Raw genomic sequence first — 17,352 nt, 5'->3', positions numbered from 1 at the left:
CTGAAAATAATTTCAGTGAAGGCAAAGACCCAACATCTCCCTGATGCAAAATTCCATCTTACAAGATAAGGCCAAAAAAAAAAAGTCTCCGGTTTCTGGTATGCGCGCGCGTCGCTGTAGCCATGCGCGTCGGCAAAATGAAAAAGTTTTTTTTTCAATGAAAGATGATGTCTCAAAACCGCTAAACTCACTGGTTTGACTGGAATCCTGCTGCTGCACAATTTTAACGTTTTTTTAGATTGGGTTATGGTCGAGAATAAGCTTTATGTGGCCTCTCTGGACTCCCATATATTTGCACTAAGTTTAGTCGGGCACCATTGCAGTCATCAGCCGACATTTGAAGCAAAAAAGTCAGGTAAAAAAAAAAAAAAGCCGCGTCGCCGCACCACTTTTTGGGCAAGCTCCATACTAGAAACCGGAGACTTTTTTGGGGGGGGCCTTAGGTTTACCATTTAATTACCTTGGGTCTAATTTTTATCCCACTTTTTTCCTCCTATCACAGGACACCTTGACCCTGGAAACTATTCAATTTGAGAATAACGCGATCACCTGTACCTTCACCAGGCAACCCTTTTTGCAAGGTGACGACACGTTCTACAACATCAGTGGCGATAATGCGTACTATGTCTTGATGGCAATTGGAGCGTCCATCAACGCTGACGGTAAAAAAAAAAAATTAGAAAACATTGCCTTTTTTTGCATATTGATAAAAATGATAGTCGTCTTTTATTTTTGGGGGGGTCAGATTGGATTTGATCAAATTTTCGAATATTAAAAATGAGGTGAAACGTTATAGGCCTATATTGGATATTTAGTGGATGATGGAATATTCACGCATCATCGCATCAGTGCAACAAGGTCATAACTCAATTCTGCAACAAAGTTTCATCTTCTGTGTATACGCTCCGTGCAACAAGGTCATATCTCGGCATCCATTGACTTGGTGTGTCCCCCCGGGTTATTTTAAAGCCAGAGTCCATCATTTGCAGCTATCCAAAAGGTAAAACTGGCGTAATTATTGTTGAAAAGCATAGTTGGTTGAAAGATAGTTAGTAAGGGGACTAAACTCCCTGTAAAATTATTCTTTCTGGCAAGCTGTCATTTTGAAGAAATCAACGAAAGAAGGCCTTTCCAACGGTGTGTCTTAAGAAGCACCATTGTAAAATTTCCGTTAGTAGTTTTTTTTTATTCGGCGAAGCGCGCGCAAGTGTTGGCACGATGCGCGCGCGGTTGCTTTAATTTGTCAGATCGGTGCGTGACATCGCGTAGCTGCAATCGGCTAGTGAGAACGTGTCTCGGTCGCTGAATTCAGGCCCAATTCAAAACATGATTCAGCAACTTTTGTTTTGAAATCGAGATCCTAGAATGTTGTTTTTCTCGAAATATACAGCTGAAGCTGAGCTGAAACTTCGACAGGTTAGTTGTTCCGCACCCTTCTTTAGATTTTGAGCACTGTTGTTGCTTCAAACGAACAAACTGCACAAATTACAAATGATGGACCATACCTTTAACGATATACAACCTTTTGATGTTCTAAAACTCACATTTTGCATTTATGCAATTTCAAGAGATATGACCTTGTAGCTCTGACGCAACAATATTCGGTATATTCTAACTTATGTTAGAATCATCTACAACACTGTCATTTTAATAATCTTTATCCAACCACAAATTGATGAACCCAGTCAATTTCCTTTGTGGCCATGGAAGGTAATGCATGACCAATGACTGTCAAATGAATCTGTATGTATCGTCTTTCAGGTACTATTGGTGGCAACAGACATACAGACAGGTGGTCTACTACCGAAACACAGAAGCTGACGGAATTTGGTGCAGCTACTGGCGAACCGGACCCTGTTGGCTTGGCCAAAGCTCATGGTGAGACACTAAACAAATGAAGGAAACAAACAGAGGAGGCAATGCTAGATTAAAAGTTGATTCAGAATAGCTTTTCACTAGAAGTCTTTTCGTGCATCTAGTCTTCACCATGTACCAGATTTAGACCATTCGGGGTACTCCTATACAACAGCACTGCCCGGCTGATGAGCGACAGTGAGTCAGTCAGTCAGTGAGATAGGTACGAAGAGGACTGTAGGCTGGCCCTCTGGGACCAGCAAAATATGATGGGGAGAAACTTTCTTTGGCCGAACATAGTCTTTAGTTGGCGTCTGATTTTGAACTTGGGTTCAAACATCACAAAGAATACAGGGTGAGTCAAAAAAAAAATCAAATGTCGGGACTATTGTTTTATTGATGTTCTGCATGTAGCACTTTCAAAATCTAGGATATAAACACCCAATTCATAAGCTTTCTTTTAGTACAAGAATCATTCAAATCACTCATGTACTTTTTAAGTAACGGAATTTTTAAACACAACCACCGTTTTAAAGTTGTGTCCACGGATCACAACAAAGGTGTACGTTCTTTCAGCAAAACAGTTCACACACAGCCCTATGTGATTTGTTTTCGTTTTGCTGCAAGAACACTGAACTTTTTTGTGATCTGTGGACAGAACCTTAAAACGGTGTTTGTGTTTAAAGTTCCGTAACTTGAAAAGTACATGAGTGATTTGAATGATCCTTGTACTAAAAGAAAGCTTATGAATTGGGCTTTTATGTCCTAGATTGTGAAAGTGCTACATTCAGAACTTCTCTGAAACAATGGTCCCAACATTTGGTTTTAGTTTTTTTTTTTACTCGCCCTGTACAGTGATAGTGTTTGTGTTCTTAGGCAAGACACTTTACTATAAGTTGCCTCTCTCCATCCGGGAGTATGCATAGGCTGAGGTTAGGGACCAGATTGCGCTGATCTCAAACTCATGCAGGAAACTGGCCTCATGTCCTGATGAACAAGAGTGCGGATTCCAAATGTGAAATGCTTCGAGACTTTGGTATAAAATGCTATATGTGACCTGCCTTTTCATAATGAGGAATAACCCCCACCTTTGACTTTTTAAGTTATGTACGGTACATCATGTTTAAGCACAAATCATTGGCTTTCCAATGATGCCAAATTTATTTATGCGGCTTAATTTATTCCAAAGATATGCCACATGAACTTCAGCAGTGTCCCACCGAACTTCACCAACCTCATTTGGAGAAGAATGGTTTAAAAAAAGAAATACGCATTGCGCTGCTAAACGTTCATTTAGTTTCAAATTTTTGGGGATATTGTTTTTTTCAATAAAAATGCATAGTGTGAATGTTGGATACCTTGGCTACTCAAAAATAAGAAAAAAACAATGTTGATTTTGACATGATGTTCTAAAGTAACCAACTTCAGGCGTTGATTACTCAAAACATGGTTTGGCGGGACGTTCCTCATTTTGCCACAGAAGGTCACATATTTTCAAGCAAACTTGATTACTTGAATCTTCATTCCTGATTGGTCGATCTATGACATTGACCGTGTAATATTATACCATATACCATGGTCCGTTTTGCACTCTGTGTGATAGGAAAACCCTGAAAAGTCTGTACAGGGTTTGTGTGCGTGTTCCATCTTTTTATGTCAAGTTTGCTTGAAGATAAATCCGTTATACCACTCCGCTTGTGGAATACGGAAAATGCAATGTCTGTGTCCCATATGCCAATTTGGCCGAGAAACACATGGGACATAGACGCACTACATGTACATTATTACATGTTCGGCTCGTGCTCCTGGGATAACTAGTATACATGAATATGTAAGCACCATTTTTTTTTTATTATCCTAAATATTTATTTGTCCAGCTTCTCTGATGATGATTGCCTGGATCGGTTTTGCAAGCATCGGCATCACACTGGCCCGCTTCTTCAAACCACTGTGGCCTGATTCGAAACTCCTTGGTCAAAAAGTCTGGTTCACTGTAAGTGGTTTCTTGGCTTGAGGGCTCCATGCGCCAACAAAAGAGGGCGCCTTTTTACCTAGCAATGACGTCCCATGGGCGGGACATTTAGCTGGTTGACGCGCACCGTTCCTTGTGTGTGCCACACGTACACCAGGGGATTTGTACTATGTACACACGGCCGCGCGTCGCGGCAAAATTGCAGTCAGGCAAGATGGCGTCGTTCAGTCACCCCCAACTGTACTTTCTTTGCCAGTGAGGGGGTACTTGTGAACGGAGCGGATACCTAGCCCATTATGTAAATAGCAATGGTACAGGTATATTCTTTGTACTAAGTAGTGTGAAAAGAAGGAAACCCACTTTTGACAGTAATTTCCACTTACTTGTTTTAAAATATTGATCTTTAAACATAAGTGACAAAAAAAATGATTGCAAATGCATATTTTGTCTCTGAGATATGGTAGTTTCAAAATGTACCAAACCTGTTTGTCCACGGATGGCTTTATTTCATCCGCTTGACTGAGCTCCGAAGCTTTATGTACATAGACTTACACATGGTCAACAGTGATTTTGGTTACTTGTATTCAAATTAGCATAGTAACACTAATCGTGCGATTTTTTTTCACAAGATTTTGTCACCATCTTTATGACAATCATGGCAACAATTCCCAAACACATTTCAACGCCGGTAAACTTCATGTCGATTTTTTCTGACTTCAAATTCCTTTCGCCACATGAACCGGCCATAACTTTGCTAGTGTTGTGATAATAATAGATATCATTCCAACTAAATCACGTTACTTTTCTGTTCATGAATACTGATACACCAGCAATTCATTGTATCGTAATAGCGTAGAACACATGCCCTTAATGTTTCCGGCCAGTATTTTTAATTGCTCATTTTCTAGCAATACAAGTATGTTCACTTTTGAATGTTCCACAAAAAAAAAAAAAATACTGCCCGCATTTAATAAATAAATGTAAAAAGACTGTAAATAAATGAAATTTTCTTTAAGTATAGTTCAATCTTTTCAGTGGTTGACGATGCTTTTGGTTCATTTGGTTCATTTCAGATCCATCGGGCATGCATGGTGTCCTGCCTCTTGTGTTTCTGCGCTGCCTTTATTCTGATCTTCGTCTACAAGAGAGGCTTCGTCGACACCGGGGTGAGTTAAACTTGAACAAGAATTGAGCCTGGTGAATTTTATTTCTGCGTATCTCATCGCCAAAAGCCCGGTTGATCTGTTTGTTACAAATACTAGAAATTAAAATTTAAAGGAAGTACAAACAAAATTTCGTCAAATAATGAAATTTTATATTTCAAAACACTCAAGTAGCACTTAAAACCAACATTGCGTGGGCTCCTTGCACTGTCAAGAGAGGGTGTGTTTGTACCACGTTTGGGAGCCCCTTGGACGGGACACACTGTATGTGCTAATGGCGTTTGTTTATGGTGTAAATCGAGGACACACACACGTTCAACATCATCAATGAAGTGAAGACAGAACCGGAATCGAGGACTTCTTGGTTAGAAAACGTGTACAAACGAGTATAAACAAAGGAAATGGGAAGAATCCTCAATTTACACCATAAAAAAACGTGCTGGTTTGCCATGGCGTCTTAGCGTGAGCGTCAGGCGTCGTCTGGGATGCGTTCAATTTGCTCACCTGATTGTCTCCCCCAATTCTCTCTTTCTTGCCAGCGAAGGGGTGCCTGTGCACGGAGCCCATACAGACGAAAGAAATGAAACAAAAAAGTAGCAACAGAAAACTGGACTAGACATTTACACTTATTTTTCGTAAAACTTTTCCTCCCGAACGCCGTGACCTACTGCTAGAAATAGTTTGGATTTGTAAATATGGGTGTGTCCATTATTTTTTCCTGCACAGAATGCCGTGACCGTCGCCCACGCCATATGCGGAATCATAGTGACGTGCCTGGGGATCGCCAACCCAATTATGGCCATCTTCAGACCTCACCCAGGCACGCCCAAGTAAGAGTTTTATCAGTAAGATTTGAGGCTTTGCATGGTGGAGATACTAAATAATGAAAGGTTTGCGGAAACACCATGTGCGAATAATTTCTCAACTAAGAGAATTGTTCTGAAAAGAACCAGAGGTATAAACTCGACGTTCCGGTCAGTATGCTCTGACCGTCTTCTCTCCTGAAGACGGTCAGAGCATACTGACCGGAACATCGAGTTTATACCTCTGGTTCTTTTCAGAACAATTCTCTTAGTTGAGAAATTATTCGCACATGGTGTTTCCGCAAACCTTTCATTATTAAGAGTTTTATCACTTGAAGTACGCCGTCAGAGCAAAACTCAAAAGTTACAGCACACATTGAGGGGGAAGTTGCTGGCGGTATAGAGCGTTGTGGTATCATGGTCGGATGCCTGAAAGGCAATATGTGGCAAATTGAAGGGTTATGGGGAAGGGTCCAGCCTGCTAGGTTGTGGGACGTGTGTCCTTGGGCAAGGCACTTTGTCACAATTTGCATTTCTCAGGAGTAAATGGGTACCCGTGGGGTCAGGTATGTTGGTTGTTTGAGATATTTGAGGTAGCAGTCTGTGCTGAAGTGGAAGCATCAACGTGAACAAGCTGTATGCTCTCCAGGGAGTTAAGTTGGTCTTTTAAGTCGGAATGCTTTATAAGCCTGATGATCAGGGGTAATATAATACATGATTGATAGTGCCCAAAATTGGCATTTGCATTTTATTGATATATCTGGTCTGCACCCAAACTGCTTCCGAAATAAATGCAGTCAAACTTAACTAATTCTAGGGCACTGACTGAAAGTGATGCTTAGAATTGTTGATTGTGCTTCTGGGTGTCTGAGTATGTACCACAGACACATGAAAAGACGGAGGTTCTACACAGTATTCATGTAGAATATTAAAAAACGGTAGTCAATTAACTGTTTTAATTGTCAGATTTAAATTTAGCACATCAAAATCCATAATAAAAAGCACATTTTATCTCTGAACCAGACGACTTCTAAAAAATTGTAGACCATGCAGTGAACATATGAAAAACCAATTTTTAGACGACGATAGCATCAATGTTGTCCATTCATTTCCTTTTTTTTCAGACGACCAATCTTCAACTGGGCCCATTGGAGTGTGGGAACCCTAGCCCACCTGTTGGGATGTGAGTAGTGTGGTGACCTTTGAACTCCGTTTCTCTCGTTTTTGTTGTCTGCTAATGAATATCACCCCCCCCCCCCCCGAAACAAAGTAATAAAATTTGTATTTTGTAAGTAATAGTTTATTTAGAAGCAAGTTATTTTAATTTATTCTTCAGATTTGTTCCTTTTTTAGGGCCGGATTTCCTTTTTTATTGGGAGTGGGAAGGAAGGGGGTGTGTAGGGAAGGGGATGGGGGAGGGGTATAGGGGAGGGGGAGGGTTATAGGGGGAGGGGTGAAGGGAGGGGGAAATGTTTCAAAGAGACTATTAAATATTGTTCCTCTTAACAGCATTTTTGTATATTTCTGGTTCTTCGCGGTATCTTGAAGTTGGTAATCATTGTCATTTTGATTCATTATTCCTTTTTTTTATCTCCCCCCCCCCCCCTTAAATCCAGTGGTGACCGTCTTCTTGGGCATCGGCTACCAGACGTCCCTCCTGAGTGGCCTGGCCAGCTACAGCTTCTTCATCATGCTGGCCTTCGTTATCTTCCACGTGGTCATGTGGGTCCTCTTCGAAGTCATGGGACGCATGGCGGAGAGCAAAGGTAGCAAATATAACCAGTCGAACGATGACCCGCAAGCCAGTAAGAACCATTTTTATCGGCGTGGTGTGCTCCAAATTCTCCCTACTTTAAATCTGCAACATCTTCTTCCAACTTCTCTTTTTCCAAACTGTGTGCCCTGAGAGTGTAGTTTGCATGCCTTGACAACTAACTTACATGTAGTAGCTCTTGCGATACAGGAGAATTTAGAAAATTAATTTATCCCCGTACGTAATTCCAGTTCTTTCCCAATTTTAAGACCCACAAATTTTGCCCTGGAGAAACCATTTTACCTCCAAAACCGGGTTTCATTCTAACCATTTCTTTCATGAAAACAGTAGCGGTAAAACCAGCCCTTCCTCAGCAACCTGACACCGATCCTAATCCGGATGAGCCAGGTACCCGAGACATCAAGATGTTTATAGCATGTGCCATGCAATTGTGCAAGTCTAGTTACCATTCATTGTTGTCACCAATAGAAAATAAAAAGACCCTTGATATATACTGGGGAGTGTGTGGCCTAGTGGTTAGGATTCGTGACTCATGATCAGAGGGTCCGGGGTTCTAATCCAGCCGCTGGCCATATATTGTGTCCTTGGGCATGGCACTTCACCCCCACTTGCCTCTCTCCACCCAGGAGTATAAATGGGTACCGGCATTAGCTGGGGAGTAATCCTGCGATGGACTGGCATCCCATTCAGGGGGAGTAGAAATATTCTCAGTCGTTTCATGCCAAGGAAACCGGAGATAAACACTGGCCTGATGAGCCACATTGGCTCGGGACAGACTTTACTGATATAAATAGGCACCATTCCAGGTATTGTAGTCTAATGAGTATTGCATGTGGTTCCAAGCATTCATCCAAGGCCGCCCTCAAGTTGACCTTACGATGACACAGAACAGTCGGCGACTGACTTTTCAGGATCAAGCTACGTCTGAGCTACAACTGTCAGGAACGTATCGGTCGCCAATTTTTGGAGACCCGAGTGTAACTGCAACGATATTAAGAAGATCGCCATCAGTCGGCGCTAAAAAAAATCAACAGATGCACACAAATTTCAACTTCTGCATGGCGATGGAACGTGTTTCTGACAGGCGGGAATCAATCGCAGTCGACCTGTGTCAAGTTACGACGTCATGCGTGCATCCTCATCATCTTATTTCATTGTGTAGCCAATCAGCATGCTGCAAATTTTTTTCAAATGAACAGACGTAGTTATTATCAACATTTGTTATCAACGCGTCATTTTGAAGACCTCACATGATCACATCTTCGCCACGGAATCATCGTCGCGGGTGACGTGAGCATGGTTGCGATTAATTTGTGTCAAGTTGCTGCTTGGCCCACAATAATCACAAGATTTCTCAGCTTTGTTACCTCAGAATTACTTTTCTGCTTGATGCTAATGGTTACGTCGCGGCGCAAGGAAATCGTAGATCGACCTGAGACGCAAATTTTTCTGTTGCATTCATAATCACAGATCACTCGCATGTTAATCTGATTGCAAGTAAGGCTGGGATAGTAAAATGGGTATCTGTATAACCAACTGGAAATTGGAAATTTTTCCGAACAAATTGAAGGGGAACACAATGTGGTATGATCACTTCAATTTTCTATTCCTAAGATGGATAATGGATAGATGGGTCGTGGGTTCGAGTCCCACCCGAGTGATTTTTTCCAACTTGCACTCGGGAGGTAACACACTGAGTATACAGTGTTTATACGTTGGTGAAGGGCAAAACCTAAATGATTCAATTTCTGTTGTCCACATTATCATTACCAAAAGTCCATGTGTAAAAACAGTCCTAACGAATGTGTTTATCATCATCTTGTATGAGTAATTTTTGTTTCTGTCAAACTCGCAAAAGGTCCACAACGTTCATTTTTATCATCGTGTTGGTTTTGAGTTGTGTCATCACGACAGATTGTTGGTCTGTAATTCTCTGTAGCTGTATGATTGCCCCGCCATGCATGATTGTATCTCACTACCTCAGCATTTGTCAGTGTATCGTGTTCATTTCCACTTTCAAAATTCCTTCTGAATGTGAGTGAAAACCGTGTTGTGAAGTTCAGTTTGGTTGTGAACAGTTTTGAGACAGTATAAAGAAATATATTCTCTGTTCGAAAAGTTTGAGTGTGTTCAGTTAAAAAAGAATACAAAAATATAAATTGGAAAACATCTTGCTGAAACTATTTTCAAATATGTTAGACAAACTTGTAAGAACTTATAATAAATTTTGAATGGAATGGAAAAAAAATCGAAGTACATTGACAAACTTAAGTCAAGTTAATTGAGCTACTTATACATTTAGCCATAAACAAACAGAAGATGCTACTTAGAATAATAATAAGTCACAATGGCATCTTTAAAAATGGTAGGTTACTTCAGTGCAAAACACAAACTAGCAGCCACTTTCACAAAACAGTGCATAACATATGCCTTGCGCAGGATTTACGCAACAAACTTGTTGCCCAGCTGTGCAATAAACTGACGATCAATTTCACGAAACTTGGACGAGGATAATAACAGCATTTTCGATGGCTGTTTGTGTATTTTGTTCATTCATGAAACAGTCCTTAAATCACCTCCGCCTGCCATTTTGAGAATAGTTTTGTCCAACTTTCTTTGGAATCGTGCGGCAACTCTAAAAATTGTCACGAGTAGAATAGAAATTTGTTTACATTGTACTGAAAATACAAAGCTGTGAGTGTCTTGTATCAACCTTGATAGGTTGTGCAACAACAGGTTCCATGACGATCACAAAAAATGATTGTGCAACTTAAGCCTTAATTTGCTGCCCTAGTCGTGGATTAACATATTACGAAGCTTCAGTACAGTTGTCATAACTGAAATGTTGGGCAGCGTGAATGTTGCGTAACTTACACAATAAATTGTTGTGCAAATGGAGTTACGCCACTGCGTAAAGTTTCGTGAAATCGGCTGTAGACTTTCATAAGTGCCATAAATCAGGGTCTCTATTATCACAGTTTAATAATTAGAGTTGCCTTGAAACACCTTCACCAGCAAATACAGGTTCCCAAATTTCCAAATTCATGATTGTTTTCTTTTTTCCCCCTCCACTCTACTGCAGGTCGTAGCAATGACATGCCACTCAAGACGGCAGGTGGGGATTCGAACCAACAGCTAGCTAACACAGACACCGAACCACCGGCAGTAAGCATCTATTCCCCTTTACTTTTATTTTTTATTTAATTTATCTTATGCATGCCGGGCCATTATAACTTCCCCAAATTTACCAAAACCCAAGTTGAATAGTGCTTTTAGTTTTAGTTTTCAATATCCTAGAATGTCAAAACAGCAACAATGTCGTCAATCATTTATACCCATTCTCATATTCTACATCCCTACATTTTACTTACTGTTTACTGCCTCAAATTTATTTCAATCGTATTTTAGGGTTGTTTGATTTTAAAGGATTTCAGTACTTTTTACATATCTCTGGAGTTTCAAAAAAATGCAAATTGCAAAAATGCAAATTAAAGATCCTACATTTGTGTAGTTCCTGTGAAACCTATCTACCAAATTACTGAGAAAGTCTGACCGGAAGTACAGTTAAAATGGCTTTTGGAAAAAACTCCTTTTGGCTGTTGTCATTAGAGAAGAAACATGTATTATAGGGAATTTCCAAAACGTTGATCGAGTTATGCGAGAGTTTACCTTCACAGTGTGAGAATCAAATCATGCCGATTTACCGCGTAGACTCTAGGGAATAATTACGCCCTAATTGTTACAATGCAAAACGAATCGTTAATGAAGGATAATTGTACATGTCATGTGTCTGCCATGTACCCATATCACACTGAATTGTGTTCCTCTCTAAAAAAACAAACCCCAAAGTATGATTTTATGCACATTCAGTTAAACTTTGGAGTATGCTGTCCGTGCCGTGTGGGTGTATGAGTGGGTAGGCATTACATTCACTGTGTGGACTTCCGAACAAAAGATGTCCACATAAACCAGGTAGCAGCGACGTTGTGTGGACGTGGGCAAGTCCACACAGTGTTTCCCCATTTCTGGAAAACAGGTTTAGAGACATTTTTGGGTTAGGTTTATCGGTGGCAAAATGAAGAGAAACACTAAAAGGGAATCATAGAAAAAAATTGGGTTGAAAGTGTTTTCACAGTGAGAGTAAAATGAGTTTTTTCTGAGCTTTTTCTGAACTGCACGAAAGCAAGGGAATGTCCACACTAGGTATGTAACTTAAATATGTGTGGGTTTGTGTGCGCTATGCGTCCTTCATTGTCTCTCAGGAGTAAAACAAAGGGCCTACAATCTTCGCATACCGTGTCCACACTTGCAAGTATCGTTTGATTTGTCAGTTTGCCTCGCTTTTGAATCCTGAATTTCAAAGCCGTTGTTCTAGCTTGCTGATGTTGATATTTCATTCCGTGCCGATTTGACTTTAAATGACAGGATGAAGAAGGGGAGAATTTGTCGCAGATCACAGATGAGGTCAGAGTTCAATTGCCTTGCAATCTGATTGGTCTAACCTGCTGGTGCCGGAAACACTCATATGCAATACTATTGTAAAAAAAAAATGCTAATGCTTGTTTTATGCTTCAAGCAGTAAAGCTCTATTTGCATTTCTGGTATTTTGTATTGCATTAACAACAGCCCTCGATATTGAATGGAGAATGTTAAAACACTAACCGCTGAAAAATGCCAACAAATTGAACAGTGTTTTTTCTTTCTTAAAAAAAAAGTAGGGAGGCAACTTGGTTACAATTTGCATGTTCAATCTTCCATGAGAAAAGCACAAATAATATTGTTATTCTCAGTACTATTGAGAATAATTAATTATTTGTTTTATTAACACTGTGCTTTTGAATTACATATGCCAAAAAAGTGCTTCTGCTTCTGATTAAATGGCATTTGAAAATATGGTAGGTAGGCAGGGATTTTTTTTTGGCACTTTTTTTTGTACATTCATATGGAGGTGTCTGCGTGTAGTCAAGAGTAAAAGGTAGAATTTTTTTTCCTCATTTTTCCCCCCAAAAAATTAGGGTAGGGGCTGTCCAAATAGGGTAGGTAGGGTAACCGGAAGCAGAACCATTATTGTTTTTGGCCTTATTGGCTAAAAAGGTTGGAAGGTATGTTGAACGTATAAACGAAACATTGGTGACGTTTGGTGACTTGTTCTATTACTAACAGTTTTCAGCATCTGCCTGATTATTTTTTGATTGGTCACTTTCAAAAGCTGAACTCTGCTTTTGATGATTGCATTTGCTTATCGCTCACAAGTAAATAGTGGGATGCACTAATCATGCTTCTGCCGTTTATCAAAAATGAAAAGAAAAAAGAACGGGCTAACTCTGCAAATAACATTATTTTTGTCTTGATGGGGACAACATGCACACAAACCAACAAGTACCCCATATTGTTGCTACATGCACATGCACGTTCAAAAATGGCAAAATCAGAGTTGTAATGACTCGAGTCAATGACTCGACTCGAGTCCGACTCGAGTCACAATTTTGGGTGACTCGACTCGACTCGAGTCCCTAAGGGTGAATGACTCGACTCGACTCGAGTCACTGCGAGCAAATGACTCCACTCGACTCGAGTCCTTCATCAGAAGACTCGACTCGACTCGAACGAAGGCTAATAAGACTCGAGTCCCAAAAATAAAAGCACAACTTTGCGAAAAGTATTTGCAATGACTTACGGTGCAAAATTTATGCTCTCTTCGCTTTGCGAGTTAATCATGCATAAAATACAACGTGTCACAGACTCCCACCTCATGGTTCTAGAACGCACAAAATACTATCCAGGAACCAGATTTTTCGCTTCATCAAATTAGGTTTGCCCTTCACCGACGTATAAACATTGTTTACTAGGTGTGTTACCTCCCGAGTGAAAGTTGAAAAAAATCACTCGGGTGGGACTCGAACCCATGACCTCCTGCTTTCTAGTGCAGATGTCTTACCACTCGACCACCGAGCTAATGGGATCGGTTGGCCGGTTCGAATCTGATGTACACAGCAGCGGGTACCGCATAAACTATTATAAGATGGAATTTTGCGTCGGGGTGATATAAATCAAATTAGTTTGCCCTTCACGGACGTATAAACGCAAGAAGGGCAAACCTGATTTGATTTATATCACCCAACGCAAAATTCCATCTAATAGATTTTTCGCTGTTTCATCATTGGCTTTAGGCGATTTCTTATAAAGCTCTTGGATTCGAACGCTGGCTAAACTTATGGCCTCCTTTTATAAATTTTGTTATAGGCCTATAGTGTTCAAATATTCGTGACTCGAATTGACTCGAGCTAAATATTTGACTCGACTCGACTCGACTCGACCTTTCGACCTAATGACTCAACTCGACTCGAGTCACTTCTTTAAAATGACTCGACTCGACTCGAGTCACTTCTTTAAAATGACTTGACTCGACTCGAGTCACAAAAATCAGTGACTCGTTACAACTCTGGGCAAAATGTTAACTCTTTATTTTGGGCAACGTTAACTGAAGATTTTAATGAAGGTTAACTTGTGTGAGAATTAAAGAGTTTATCAAAACGGTCTCATTTGGTGCCAAATATTTATTTTGGGCCAAATTTTTATTTGGGGCATTTGCTAGTAAAATATAGCATCAATGAGATAAGGGAGCGGGAATTTCATTTGTAGACATACTACAGAAAGTTTATCAACAGATATATATGACAGTGATTTTAGTTTGCATTGGTCAGACATTATGCAGTTGTTCTGTTGACTTTGCTCAGACATAATAACTAGACTGCAGTTATTGTGTTCCAATGAGCAAATTTGTAGGCATTAGGGGATCCATTCTTGACTTGTTTCGTTTGGCTTCATTCAGTCGGACATTTTTCACGTGAGATCAGTCAGTCAGAAATTTTGCAGGCATGCTGTATACACTTTGCTCAGAAAGTCTTGTTTACATTGGTTAGACTATGTTTGGCCTCATATCTATGCAGTCATTCCGTTTCACTTCAATTATTAATTCAACGAGTTGTCTTCAGGAGACTTCAGTCAGAGAATCTGCAGGATTTCTGCATTCATTCATTTATCAGGCATTCAGCTTTCAACTTTTAAAACGTTGGTTGCCCACCGTCCGTTTTTGTTTCCTTTTCTGCAGGGCGCAGCAGCCAAGATGATCCTCCTCTGCATCTACGTCGTGGGCGTGGTCGCTTTCCTCATCTGTTTAGTTGTTTTCGTTGGACTGGCTTGAGATTAGGTGTCTTCACCGTGGAGCAAGAAACAGCACAAAAGTACTCAGGTAATCATCGTCGTCATTTTTTCCAAACTACAGAAGAAACTACTCAATTAACTTCATTCTCTTTTGTATAAACCCAAGACATGACAATACTACTGCATTGTGGGAAAAGCAAGCTAAGTCTGTAATTTCTCCCAAAAATAAGAAATTCTGGTTTGACACTTTGTTTTGTAAGGTTTTTTTGTTTTTATATCTGCAGATATTGACAAGTACCCACATGGAACAGACACATGTTGACTACTTTAGGCCAAAAAAAAAAAAGTCTCCGGTTTCTGGTATGCGCGCGCGTCGCCATAGCCATGCGCGTCGGGAAAGTGAAGAAAAAAAAATTTTCAATGAAAGATGATGTCTCAAAACCGCCAAACTCACTGGTTTGACTTGAATCCTGCTGCTGCACAATTTTAACGTGTTTTTAGATTGGGTTATGGTCGAGAATAAGCTTTATGTGGCCTTTCTGGACTCCCATATATTTGCACTAAGTTTAGTCGGGCACCATTTGCAGTCATCAGCCGACATTTGAAGCAAAAAAATCAGGTTAAAAAAAAAAAAAGCCGCGTCGCCGCACCACTTTTTGGGCAAGCTCCATACCAGAAACCGGAGACTTTTTTTTTGTTTGGCCTTATGGCAAGACACACATGTAAAAAGTGGTTTTCCTAATGTTTTTTTGGTCTAAATTAATGATGTCAAGTTGTGTTTTTAAAGTCAATGGTTCGCATACTTCAAAGTAAAGTGCTCTAATTTGATTTGAACGTTTTATACTTAATTGCTATTATTCATGTAGTATCATATCTGCAGGAAGAAAACCATGCAAGCATTTTGATTATTTTCAACAATGTAAAACACAATTGAATGAGCCTACTGTACATGTATTTCATTTCAGTATGTGTTTTACAGTAATATGCGACTTGTCTATTTCTTCGGTATTAAAGAAAATTGTTAACTTTTTTACACAAATTATGAAGTTGCAATTGGTTGTGTTTTACTCCGTTTTGAGTTTGTTTACTGTGTTTTGAAGCAGTGGAGAAGTATGTGTTTAAATTAACATAGGTTAGTTTTATGTATAATATGAAAAGTATGATTACGTTCAAATATTATGCATGTATATTGTGAGAGATATGTATGCATACAGTTTTTCAAATTTGGGCGATTCACAATGCAGTGCGCCACCAAGAGTTTGCCACGGAGAGTTCGTTTTTCAAGTTTACGGTCGACAAAACATAGCCCATTTTGAACGAGTGTCAGTAGAAAACTTGAGCTAATTTGTGTTAGATTGGGGCATAGCGTTCTGCCGCCTTACAAAACACACCATATTGATAAAATGATAAGAAAAGGGCTAACAGATACTCGAATCATATGCTTACGAACTTTCTGGCCGGAAACACTAACCATTTCAAATGTCCCGTGCTGCAAATTTGTCGACCATCTCCCACAATGCACTGGGAAAAATGAACTCTCCGTGGCAAACTCTTGGTGGCGCACTGCATTGTGAATCAGCTCAATTGAGAAAATATGTACATGTATGTGCAAAGTATTTTGTGAAAGTATATTTAATACAAATTCATCCTATATAATCAAAAAAGAATAGATTTTGATTAATATTTCTGTAATGGAAAGAAAATATGCAATGATGAGTGGAATTGTGTAATATTCGGAAATGTAGAAGAAGAAATTAAGCTTGTTTTTAATGGTGTATTATGGTTTGAACAGAGATGTGATACATATTTCACATTGAACTTTTGTACATAATTAAGTGTCTACTGCAAACGAAAACATCTTTGGTGCCTTAATATTTCACATACAAGCAAAACTATTTTTCAATTTGAAAAGTGAAAAAGTAACACTCTTTTGGATGATACATATTTCACATTGAACTTTTGTGCATAGTCAAATGTCTACTGCCTACGAAAACATCTTTGGTGCCTTAAATATTTCACATATTCATACAAACAAAACTATTTCCAATTTGAAAAGTGGAAAAGTAGCACTCTTTTGGATGATACATATTTCACATTGAACTTTTGTGCATTATCAAATTTTTTCTGCCAACGAAAAAAACAAAATTTGGTGCCTTAATATTTCGCATATTCATACAAACAAAACTATTTTCAATTGGAAAAAGTGAAAAAGTTACTCTCTTTTAAGTACTTTTTTAAGGGCTTGATCGATCAGAGACTATAACAAAGTTTTGTAAAATATCTTCTTGTGGGTGTTTTCTCCCTGGCATTTTCTGAATAAGTATAGTTTTGCTATAGTTTTAATTGTTTCAATGAAATGCATAAAGGTCAAATATTGTCAAGAAACTCAAAGTTATTAACATAGGGTTTCCTGAGTGTTTTAAAAGATGTCGATTCAAATTGACCAACTCAAACATTCAATTTAGTCCACGAAAAAAATCTCACGCTTTCACCGAAACCAATTTCATAATTTCCTCAATAATAACATCGTTCGATTTTACTGTATTCGACTCAATTATTGGCTTTTTTGTACAGCACAAAAGTCGCGGCAGTAGTAGCTTTGAATTCATAATATACCTTATC

General features: G+C 39.4%; 1 protein-coding gene across 11 annotated transcripts in view; it reads left to right on the top strand.

Annotated features, from left to right (window-relative positions):
- Positions 1-15,063, top strand: part of LOC119737669 — a 37,519-nt gene extending 22,456 nt beyond the window's left edge. For 5 of the 11 annotated variants that reach the window (XM_038212172.1, XM_038212163.1, XM_038212171.1 and 2 more), the window contains exons 13-23: positions 503-662; positions 1,762-1,878; positions 3,732-3,847; positions 4,900-4,992; positions 5,716-5,819; positions 6,917-6,975; positions 7,409-7,558; positions 7,894-7,953; positions 10,649-10,731; positions 11,992-12,030; positions 14,678-15,063. In XM_038212172.1, coding sequence (XP_038068100.1) covers positions 503-662; positions 1,762-1,878; positions 3,732-3,847; positions 4,900-4,992; positions 5,716-5,819; positions 6,917-6,975; positions 7,409-7,558; positions 7,894-7,953; positions 10,649-10,731; positions 11,992-12,030; positions 14,678-14,770 — 1,074 coding nt within the window. In that variant the 3' untranslated portion in view covers positions 14,771-15,063. Of the gene's footprint in view, positions 1-502; positions 663-1,761; positions 1,879-3,731; positions 3,848-4,899; positions 4,993-5,715; positions 5,820-6,916; positions 6,976-7,408; positions 7,598-7,893; positions 7,954-10,648; positions 10,732-11,991; positions 12,031-14,677 lie in introns of all 11 variants that reach the window. The other 6 variants (XM_038212164.1, XM_038212168.1, XM_038212166.1 and 3 more) reach the window with 6 other exon arrangements.
- The last annotated feature ends 2,289 nt before the right edge of the window (positions 15,064-17,352 follow it).

The sequence above is a fragment of the Patiria miniata genome, unplaced genomic scaffold, assembly GCF_015706575.1.
Source record: "Patiria miniata isolate m_02_andy unplaced genomic scaffold, ASM1570657v1 HiC_scaffold_3, whole genome shotgun sequence".
Classification (NCBI taxonomy): domain Eukaryota; kingdom Metazoa; phylum Echinodermata; class Asteroidea; order Valvatida; family Asterinidae; genus Patiria; species Patiria miniata.
Note: the sequence above shows the minus strand (reverse complement) of the source record. Positions and strands in the feature narration are given on the sequence as shown.